Source organism: Monopterus albus, unplaced genomic scaffold (assembly GCF_001952655.1).
Source record: "Monopterus albus unplaced genomic scaffold, M_albus_1.0 scaffold9.1, whole genome shotgun sequence".
Classification (NCBI taxonomy): Eukaryota; Metazoa; Chordata; class Actinopteri; order Synbranchiformes; family Synbranchidae; genus Monopterus; species Monopterus albus.
In genome coordinates, this window is record NW_018127889.1 from 1,119,401 (window position 1) to 1,131,131 (window position 11,731).

Consider the following 11,731-nt stretch of genomic DNA (forward strand, 5'->3'; position numbering starts at 1 on the left):
GGGGGGGTCCATAGCATCACCTACAGGATGGAGAACAATCTCTCACCTCGTCTCTGGCTAATCAAGTGAGATGACGTCATCCTGGACTCCAGAGGGGGCGTTACTTTGCGTGATTGACAACCTGCGCCCGTGATTAAAGGTGTCAGGCGTCACACAGAAGCAACAACGGCGATGGGAGATGAAGTCGAAGTACATGTAATATCACATTTTGAATGCTTGTATTGTGAAGCACCATCAACTCAATTAAATGTGGGAAATGCAGATGGGCATTTTATATTATTATTTTCTGAAACTGTATGAACCAAATAGTTGATCAATAATGAAAATATTTGTTAGTTGCGGCCCAAAACGGCTTTTTAAAATCACACTTAATGGGCCTGTAACAAAGCAGAAACAAAAGTGTTGCACCCTTATAGTGCCAGTTATTTAAATCAATGACACCATCCTGCAAACTAAAGTTTGGCACGTGAACACTCCATTTACCATGTTACCAAATAAACGTATCACTTCACTAGGACGGTTCTCTTTTCTTGTTCTGCTGTGTCACTATTATGTGCCCACCACCAACAATACAAGATGTGCCCCAACCTCCTCCTGTGCACGGACAGGGCCGTGTTACAGGACTGTTTCTTTAAAAGGCGATTCCATGCACAGGATCCAGGGGGCTGGCCCTTGATCGACGTGTCTGTGTGTGTGTGTGTGTGTGTGTGTGTGTGTGTGTGCGCGCGCGCGCACATGTGTGTACGTAAATGTGTGTGTGTGCGCGCGAGGAGCAAATCGAGACACAGTAGTAACCCAGAGTGAGGTGGCAGTCTTATTCCACATCGACGTTGACTTATCCTGCATACATCCTATGTGTCTCGCTAAGCGCACTTGAGGAGTGAAAGAGGTAAAAGTCAAGATGGCATCTGCAAGTGGCTGTGGCCAGTCCGTGATCTAGTCTGGCTGGTTTTTTGGGGGGGACTACGGAACGCAAGGGACTGGTCGTGCAAGGTATTTCATTTAAAGTGTGCAGTGGGGATTTATTTTCCAGAGAGATGAGGTTGGAGCACTTTCTCCTCCACTAATCTCCGGTTGGTCGATTCAGATCATTGCACAAAGGCGGCATTTTGTGTAGAGCAAGTGGTGCTGTATTATTAATGTAGCCTAGTAAAGCTCGGAGAGGCGAATAGCTTTAAAGCCCCTTTGTTAATTTTAAGAAGTTTATTATAGCTTCACTGATAATGTTGACAAACATTTAGTAAAGAGCCTGCATATTTTGTGGCATAATTTAGATTTTGTCTAGTCTCTAACCGAGTGTTTCGGGTTCATATAGTATTCCTTTATGTCCTCAACAGGCTTTAATCATAAGTTGCTCTTGACCCTGTTGGGACTTGGTGTGGAATAGCAACAAAGGACGGGAGTGCGCATACATGGGACGCGACTTTGACAGCTCTTCATTTCTTGTCTTATAACTTTATCAACTGTCACCGGGGACGAGATTGTGACTGGAGCAGAGGATAATGGCTGAAGCTCCGCTCCCCGACCCACTCCCAGGCTTGAATGTGGTCATCGACCCGGACTTCGAGCCCCAGAAGCGACCCAGATCTTGTACCTGGCCGCTACCACGACCAGACTCGAACGCGGTAAAACCGGAGAGCAATGACGCAGATATTATCCCAGAGGAAGAGGATGATGAAGAGGACAATGCCACCCCTATGGCCGCCAGTGTCAGTGACTCTGGGGTGGCGACAGAGGACCAGAGCAGCAACAGCCCTGTAGCCGATGGAGCGCTCTCCTCTCCAGGCCAGGACAGCGGGGGCTCCCCGCTCTCCACACACTCCCCTACGGGCACCTCTGGCGCGCTGACACCCAGCGCCCTAGCTGCTCAGCAGACCCCGAGAAAAGCATCGTCTCGCCGTAACGCATGGGGGAATCTCTCCTACGCTGATCTGATAACGAAGGCAATTGAGAGCGCGCCTGACAAAAGACTGACACTGTCCCAGATTTATGACTGGATGGTGAAATCCATCCCCTACTTCAAAGACAAAGGCGACAGCAACAGCTCTGCAGGATGGAAGGTAAGGGTCGCAGCACTCACCCACGGGCCCCTCCTTCCTCCATCAAAACAAAAACAAAAAGCATGTGGTTTGTAAACCCACTGACGTACACTTACACACACACACACGCACGCACACGGACACAGTTATGCCAGCGCAGTCGCGTTTCTAGCGCCTATCATTCCAGTGGAAATTACAAATCAGTCGCAGGGAAAATATAAAAGTGGGGACATGAAATTATTCATCTCTTTAAGGAGCGGAAGGTCTGGTGGCCCACACGGCCAGCCGACGATATCTTGCACTTATTGCAAGTCAGACAAATAAGGCTGTGGAGTTTTGAGCGAATTTGTATCAGATGCGCGTCCTTTGTCTTTTTTTATCTGCTGTTTTTGCAGAGTTGCGTGTGCAACATTCTCCTGAGGGCACGGTCACATGGCAGGAGTTAGAGCAAAGAGAAACGTTATAACCGGTTTGCCTGGAAATGAAAAAGTCTGCTTTGAATGAGACAAGCAGATCAGCAGATGATTCACTGTCCGAACAAGGAGCTGAATAGCAACAGAAATGTGAAGTCCTATATTTATTTGTATTTCACTGTAACAATTCCCCCTGGTGCACTTTCAGGCTTTTACTTTTTTGTGGTTCTGAGTAGTCAGATTATAATGACTTTATGCTTCTCTCACTCACTGCTTTTATATTTAGAAGCAACATTTCCTCCATGCTACTGTAACCACAGAGGCATTGCCCCGTTTGCCATTTGTTGTGTAAACCTTGGCAGGGATGTGTCAGCCTCTTGGGTCAGGTAGGTAACTGCCAAGGATGCTGATCCCCCATGAGGGAATTACATAATTACTGGGTTGCACTGAGCTTGAATGAGCTCTTAAGGGACAAGCAGCTTTTTTAAAGGGAGTGATCTCATCATCCAAAGACATTAGGGATCTGCAAAAAAGAGTTGGAGTAGGAGGGCAGCGCAGTCGGTCCAGAGAGGAGACATTAACACCTATCAGAGGCTAAAGGACCACAGGGTGTGGAGCCCATAGGCCGTATTTTGTTATGCTTCTCAAGTTTTGCTATGCGATAGGCGTCAGTGAAGAGCAAAGAAGGAGGCTGTGTGTGTAGCCCCACCAAGTCAAGGCCGGGTCACCGCCAACACAGAGAGTTGTTACTCCCGGAATTTTGGGCATGAAGGGCCAGGCTGTCAGTGGTGTAGTGTTGCACATGGTCTGTCAATAGTTCACAGCCTGTGCCCGTTTTTGTTTTTGGTAAGAGACTCTTTTCATTACAGACTCTAGTTGTTTCATTATAAAACACAGAGCTGGGGTTCATTCCTTCAATATATACTGTAGGCTTACACCTCTACAACTCCAAATTGATAGGTTTCTTCAGCATTTAAGACCTGAACAATTCTTGGGCTGTAGTAAGGATTTATAAAAATAAAAAAAGAGCCAGGTGTTCAGAATAGATTTTCAGAACCCCTCTGTTCTCCATTTCAGTCTCAGAGACTCTTAGATTTCACCTCCACACAGAGCCGGGTTTGAATACCTACAGTTTCATGCAGCCAGGGCACCTTTGTTGAGGAGATTTGCTGAGTAAATCCTAGTAATCCCCCCTGGGTTTCTCTCTCAGGTTCCCACTTACATCATTCTGCCTTGTATCTTTGTCAGTTAACCATTAACCCTGTTAAAAGTAGGTTAAAAGAGCCAAGCATGACACCAGGAAACTGTCTTTAACCAAGAGAAGCCAGTAGATAGGCTTATAATAGAAACTGTTTGGGCAGTTACTTGTTCTTACATAACAATGAACTCAGGACAGAGGATGTCAGCTAGTTCACTTTTCAGTACTTTTTGTTGTATTAAACAAAACAGATGGATTCATAATCTTGTTGACTTTTTAGCTTATCATAAAGTTCCTGTTTTAAATGAAACTGGTCTTTTGTTACATGAGAAAAAAAAAGTTTTTTGTAAAAAGAAAAGTTTATACTTTTCAAAGCAGGGTAGCAAAAGAAAAATGTATTTGTGATGAAACTGAGGTTTTGTATTATTATAAACAAAATCAAATCAGAATTGTTTACGGGATCCTACTGAGAGTCTTGACAGCTCAGATGTCGGACCAGTCTGCCGGTTTGATACCACAGATGACACCAGAAGGTGTTGGGAGTTATCCAGCAGGAGATGTGACCTGGGAGGGGGGCTATTGCTGAAATGTGTGCTAAGAGAAGCTTTGGTATAGCTGGGTGTGATGGACTACAGATTAAAATAGCACCATTAAACATGCCTGTACCACTCTGAGCATGTCTGTGTTTTTAATTTGTGTCTTTACATAACTGAAAGATTAGGTCCACCTGTGTGTATGTATGTGTGTGTGCGTGTAAGTATTCCTGGCTGCACTGGACTGTGGACTCTAGCGTTACTTAACACTGCTCCCTGTTCCCAGCAGCTGCCCATCACAGGCCAAGACCTTGTTATGTCACAGTGACACTCTACATAAATACACACACACTGTTACATGTCTGGTATTTTCATGTAATGTTATTGGGCTTTAACGACCATATGTACTCACATACATGGTACATCCACATCTCTCTGCTTCAGATAAAGCTGGTTGCTTAGGTTCATGCATGTGTTTTTAAAGCTGACATGCATTCCCTGCACAGACATGCAGAGCATTTGCCTGGGCATGTTCAGGCTTATCGCCCCATGGTGATTTCATGATTCAGCTGTAGGTCTTACGTTATACAGGGAGTTTACCTCATTAGAATTCATTAATTAGATGTCTTTATCTTTACAACCCCTGGGGTCACAGCTAGTAATGTTGATTGTCGACATGAGGGTGTTAGTTAACACTTACATTATTCTTAATGCGCAGTTATAATTGGCGGCTATTTGCAGGTACTTAAGTTCAAGCTAAAACCACAAACCAGTGAGTCATAATCTCAAGAGTTAAACAAATATTTTTTCATTTGATCTGTCACTCCACAAAGAGGCCAAAAGCAACAGAGGCTCATCCATGGCACAGCCTTCACACACACTCAGTTACACACTCAACCACTACTGCCCTTTGTCTGGAGGTATATGGAAAACAGCCCTGTCAGTTTCCTTTTTAATGGCCTAGCAAACTGAGAGTGTTGATTCTGTTGGGCTGAAATTATGTATTGTTCCTATTAGAGCAGGATGGGGCTGATTAAAAAGGAAAGGACTGACAACAAAAGAAAGCATCAATGCAGAGTGAAATGAGCTTTTTGTGTCACACTCATGAAACTGACACACAGTGCTAAACTAGTTAGCACTGTCTGAGGTCTACAATAGGATAATTGGCTAGTAAAGAAATTCTTATGTTACTGGAGAAAAATACCACAAAGATTAGCTGGGAGTCTGGGAGTCAGGCGCCCTGTATGTGCACTCAGGTAGCCAGCGCTGGCACTGTGCCAATCTGAAGGGACTGAAGCAAAAAAAGGTGATTAGAAGGGGGAGATGGGATAGGGAGCTGGGGGAGTAAATTAATAAGCTTTGCTCTAAAGTGGTGTAATACAACTGCCCTCTAGCTGTGATTCCCAGTGGAGGGGTTTGAGGGCGTGTCTGGGGGTAAAGAGGCAATAGGCTAATGGGAGCCCACCAGCTCTAGGCACACCTCCAAGTCTGAATAGTGTCACCCAGAGTAGTTAACCTCTGTGTGCAGGAAAACCCCCAGGCTCTGTTCTAGTTCTATTTCTAATGTTTGTTTTTTTTTTTGGGATGCCCGAGGAACTTTACTGCCTCTAAATTTTACATCCCAAAATTACTCTATTTGGTCAAAAGTGTGTGGACACTTTACATCCATATGTGATTGTTGAACATGTCATTTCCAAACCATGGGCTTCAATGAGCTGCTATAATAGCCTTCGCTCTTCTGGGAAAACTTTCCATAAGGTTTTCCTGGCTGCAATTTGCTTCCATTCAGCTCCAACAGCACTAGTGATGTCCCAGTCCATCTGAAAGGTGTTACAGCAACCAGTGCAAGCCAGCCAGTTTGTCCAGTTTGTTAATGGACCTCTTATTGTGCATATGTGCACTGTTAGGTTGAGACTGTCTCTGTGTGAAAGTGGACACTGTATTTATTCATCAGATTTTCTGTCCTAATTAGTTCAGCATTTGAAACGTGGTATCTAACTACTGAAGTTTCCCTTGTGTGTTTGTGTCCATAGTATGTACTGTCCTTCTTAGTATAAATGGCTGTGAAAAGCCTGAGCAAGAAAGAAACAAAAGCAGTGTTTTTCCATATAATTTTACTCACTGGGCTGCATCCTCATCGCCCAGCCATGTCACACTCTGCACAACCTGTTCTCCTCAAAGATACTTCTCAATTATTCAGTGTGCTTAGAATTAATTCAAATCGCTGTATTAATATTTAAGAGCCTGTTTTTGGCTAAAGGCTAACCCTCTCTTTTCACAGTTTGTCTCTTTTATCACTCCTCTTTCTCACTTTACTCACTTCTCTCTCTCTCTCTCTCTCTCTCTCTTTCTCTCTCTCTTTCTCACTATATCCCTCATTATTTTCCTACCAGCTTCCTCATTTGTCTGGATGTAAAACATTGTGGTGAGCAAAAACAAGTCATCCTCCTCTAACTTGCCACTACTCCTCTGAAGCACAACTCCTGAAATCTGTTATGGGCTCTAATGGATGCTGATATATGGTGGGCCTCTCCTTCTGTTGCCTTGACTCCTTCTAGTCTTTTTTAGCCATCATGGTAACACTGCAGATTTTTTGAAACACTTGAGACATTTCATTATTGTTGTAGTGAAAATATGCAGATTGTAAATTAAATGAAGGGTCTTAGAACCTTGCTGCAGTCCAACTCTGGCAGATTTTAGTCTTGATGATGATAACTGGGGACGGACAGAATACAGGATTTATAAGTTGTGTACCTGTATGTGTTAAACAGACACAGAGCAAAGGATAAACCAGCCGCCTGCACAAGCCCAGTCCTTGATAACATCTAAAATGAAACACTTGTGTCCCACACACTGGTTAAAGATATGATTTAAACTGGCATGTATTTTGTAACTGTCAAAACTTTTGCCACATGTAAATTAGATGTTTTAGCAGGACATCAGTTTATATAAATAATGTGTTCTGCAATCATGTCGGTGTTTAATTTTATTCATTGCTGTATAAAACTGGAGCTTGAAGAAACTATCATGTTACAGTATTTTTCCAGAGCCTGTTGAATCATGAGCACTTCTGGTACTGCTATCAAGGTGCTTTTTCACTGCAAAACTACTCAGCACGTTATACGCCATCAGATTACACTGATCTTTTCCAATTGTTGGTGAAAACAACTAGTGTTTCAGCCAGAGGAGTGTAGCATAGCACTGCTGGATTTGCAGGAATTCATCAAAAGTCAATGCTGGTAGGTAGGTAGGGAAGAAATGCATGACAGAAAGTGCCTTGAAACTCTAAACAAAACGGAGATACACAGGGACCAGGGATCTATTTAAACATCTAGGACAAACACACAACATACCAGCAGGCTATGGTACACCAGAGGAGTACAGTGGTCTGTGGTAGAGACTAGCCTTTAACTGGAGCACCAGCCGAATGTGAATTCCTCCCAGCTCCAGGCTTGCTGTTCTGTAGTTGGCCCTGACCTCTGACCTCCCTGGAGAAAGGTTAAGAAAAGAACTTTAGTTTTCTAGCTGTTTTCCATAAATTGTAGAGCAGAACAGTTATAATTTGGGGAGAGAAAATACAGAAACACTGTGCAAGACATGCTGTCTGTCTGCCAATGGGAAAATAAATAAAATGTCTAGGAAACTACACATTGTCTTTAGCCCACTTAATTTTCAGTGAGATATCTCTGCAAATACACATACTGTATGTAAAGAAACATGCTTATGGCCAAAGAAACCATGTATTTTGTCTGCTAACAGTGACATTTTAGTGAAAGTACATTTGCTCAGCATTACATTGATGCATCAGTGTTAGTGCATGCAAGTTATTTTATGAATTAGGCGAAGGGGTCAGCCTTATGAGTATTCAGGTACCCCTGAGCATCACACAGCTCTAGAGACTATTTGTTACTTGTACAGTAAACGTGCAAAAGTCAAAGGAATCGTTCTGTATTATTGGAAATACACTTATTTGATGGGTGAAAGTTATATGTAGAGATCAATATCACTCTCATGCACTGTCAGCAGCCTGTTAGCTTAGCTTAGCATAAATATAGGAAACAACAGGTAGCCTAGTTCTGTTCGAGTCTGTGTGGTAAGTCTTCTAAGGGTGAAGTTATTACTTTTTTTGTCTTCATAGCAACTGAAAACTTGTCAAGCCAGTGAGGGACAACTTGCAGTTTGGGTGACAGCTGATAACACAGTGATAACCCTGCCCCTGTCCCTACAGACACACACACATGCAATCAGACTTCACACACCTCCTATTCTGGCCTCGCTTCTCAGTTTCTTTGATAACCATATTGCTCAAGCGTGGCTCTTGCCTCTTCCTCTGTAATTGACTCCCTCCATCATCACCACATGCCATACAGCATACCAAACATACACTCTCTGCGAGTGTTACCCAGCCTAGTTTGATGTGTGTTTAATTTACTATGTGTATATTGATGCTTTTGTGTATTTTTGGAGGAAGGAGAAGCAGGTTGAAGGCCTGAGCATCTCCCTCTCTGCAACTTGTCACCTTCCCAAGTCTGTCAACACTAATCTGCCCCTGGCTGATTTGAAGTTATCTCAGAATTTGGCTCACCAATGCCACTCTTGGCTTTTAAACTTTAATTCGTTTTTTTCTGAGCCTGTCTCTTTCAATTACACCACTCCACTCCACCTATATGGCTTTACAGAACCACTGAGACTTAAAGGATGGGCTGAGCTACTGTTCCCGATTAACATTTAATTGACTACAATAAAGCTTTCTGTGTCAGAGATGGGAGACAGAGGAAGAAAAGAAGTGGGAAATGGTGGGTGGAAGTGATGTGCTGTTGACATATAATGGAGGAAAAATCCTTCTGTTTTATGTTTCTTCCTTAAATGAGAGGGTGTTTGAAAAAAATAAAACAAAGAATTTAACAGTGAGCATGAGCACTGATGGCCATTATAGCAAAACAGATAAGAAAAGGGACACCATCTGCTTCATTTATGAAAAAGCCTGATTGACCATAGTGTAGTCTCTCTTGCAAAAAGACCAAAGTGTTTAACATTGTGCATAGCCAGCGTGCAGTTTTACATACTGTATGGGCTCAGAGTAACAGGTGGAAGCTCTCCAACCACAGCGATGGCACTCCCAGATTTGATAAGCAAAGACTGGGAGTGGCAGCCAGCCAGCCACCTGTTCAGTTCACAGGTTTTCTATGTGGACACACAGGATTCTCTTGTCTCTGAGAAATACTATAGGTAGAAGTCACACATGCTAAAGGTGTCACTTTCTGGTATGAATTACAGTTTGAGACGTGTTGCTGTGCGCCAGTGTTCCCCGTCCTCCATGCATCATTAAAACAAGGGAATGATGTTTTCAGTTCTTTCTGGGCATCTGATAGTAGTTCCCACAATGTCCCTGTGGTCATTTATCAGCACAAAATGAAGTTTCTTCGTGTACGTGTGTGTGTGTGTGTGTGTACGTTAGCCTTTCAACGATTTCCCAGATGGTTTTGTGTAGCTAGTGGTTCGGAGTTTATTGTGTTAGTTGGCTTCAAGGTCCTACGCACATCAGCATCATAACACTAATCTCAATCTTCATAAAGCTACAACTATGGCCTTGGACTTCAGAGATTATGTGTGTGTCTGTGTGTGTGCTACTGTGGGATGAAGGCAAGCCATTGTCATGCCTGATGTAGTTTGAAGTTACTTCAAAGACCGTGTACATATTTTTGTTTATTTCTGTTCATGTATACATCTGAACACATTGAGAGTTTACACAAATGCAGCATAGAAAAATTTGATGTGCTTTTTGTGTAATGTGCAGTATGTTTTTCACATGTCAAATCTGAAACCTTTGGGGTTTTTAGCATTTTTAGCATTTTTCTCTCCTGCTTGCACCAGAGGCTAACTGCCAGGGTACAGAGAAAACTCTCAAGTGATACAATTTCAATTAAGTGATTTTTCTTTCTTGGGTCGCTGTTTAGAAGATCTGCTCTGAGGCACCCTGTGTTGAAAACCAAATCCAAGATCAATTGCAACCACCCACCATCTCTCGGTCAGGTTGTGCAATATGCTTTTCATACCTTACATTTTCACTTCTCCTGTGAAACATCGACTAGATGAATCAGTACAGACATTTGCAGTTCTCAGAAAATGAATCTTAATGATCTCGTTAATCTTCTGTCCTTTGCTCTCACATCACATGAGGTTGACATTGTGGTTTTAAATGAAATATCTCAACAACTTCTGGATAGATTGTAATGAAATTTGGTTTGCACATTCATGTCCCTTGCAGGATGAACTGTAAAAACTTTAGTGATCTATTAACTTTTCATCTAACACTGGCATCAGTTAAAAAAAAAATTTATTTGTCCATCACTTTGGTGGTATTTGGTCAAACCAAAGTGTTTGACCAAATACCTACAAAACTAATGGCATTCCCATCAACTTCAGCTGTAGTTTTATTGTTGATTAGCAAATGTTAGAATGTTAAGTCGCTAACATGTTGAACATGGTTCGCAGTACCTGCTAAACGTCACCATGTTAACATGCTAACATGATGACATTAGCATTTGCTAGCATGACTCGGCTGCTGATAATGGTAACATGGCAATGCATGATGAGAACTAGCTTCACTTTTCCACTGATCAGGGGGTCACTGTGGACCTGAGGAGCTTTCTTTTCATTTCTCCTCTCCTCTCATCTTATCTGCTATTATTTATGAGGCCTAGGTACATCTTTGTGTTTGCACACCTGGGTCTTATAAGAGAGAGTTGGGGTTGTGTGGGAGGTTGATAAGGGTCAGCAGATAGGCCTGCAGAGCACAGCAGCAGCAGACACAGATCAATCTAATAAGCATGCCCACAGGACATGTTTGCTGACAGTACACAAACTGACTTGACCTTTTGCCAAATAATTTTTGGACTAACTTGAATTTGAAGAGCTGACAGAAGAGTCTTGCAAATTAATTCAGCTGAGGTTGAGACTGTGGAGTTAGTGAAACCTGACTCCAGAGGTTGTGAGCAGAGGCATACCTACATAAAGCTGATGAAGGAAAAGTGTCAAAACTTTCCTGCTGCCCCAGTAACCTATGAGAGGCTTCTGTCAGACCTCTTACCAACAAACCTCCGGTATCAGTCTAATCTGTGCAGCTGGTGAGCTGAAAGGAAGACACCTTTTACACCTTCTCCTACACATTCTGTTCTGTTGAAATTCAACATGAGAGTGTTGCATTTGATGCAGAGGTCTAAAGCACAGATGATATACTGGGGATATGCAACCAAGGTTACCAGGTCAAATCTCTGGACCAGCTGGGTGTATATGAGGGAAGAAACAAGAAACCAACAGAAACTGTGGAAGGCACTGAACTGTGCTGAGCTTGCTTTGGATTTTTAGCCACTGCTGATGGGGGCCTCTAAAATCCACAAAGTAAAAAATTATGCTTTCCACATTTATGTGGCCTTAGTGGTCTGTACGTAGAATATAATAGTGTATATAAATGTATGACCACACGGGTTACACATTTACACCCACTTGTGTGTATATTGACACCCAGTGTATTATAAACATAATCAC

At 42.7% G+C, this 11,731-nt stretch overlaps 1 protein-coding gene across 2 annotated transcripts in view; it reads left to right on the forward strand.

Moving 5' to 3' along the window:
- Positions 1-772: 772 nt before the first annotated feature.
- Positions 773-11,731, forward strand: part of foxo3b (forkhead box O3b) — a 36,657-nt gene continuing 25,698 nt past the window's right edge. The window contains exons 1-2 of one of the 2 annotated variants that reach the window (XM_020588297.1): positions 773-993; positions 1,338-2,060. In XM_020588297.1, the coding sequence (XP_020443953.1) occupies positions 1,503-2,060 (558 nt within the window). In that variant the 5' untranslated portion in view covers positions 773-993; positions 1,338-1,502. The remainder of the gene's footprint in view (positions 994-1,337; positions 2,061-11,731) is intronic. The other variant, XM_020588303.1, reaches the window with a different exon arrangement.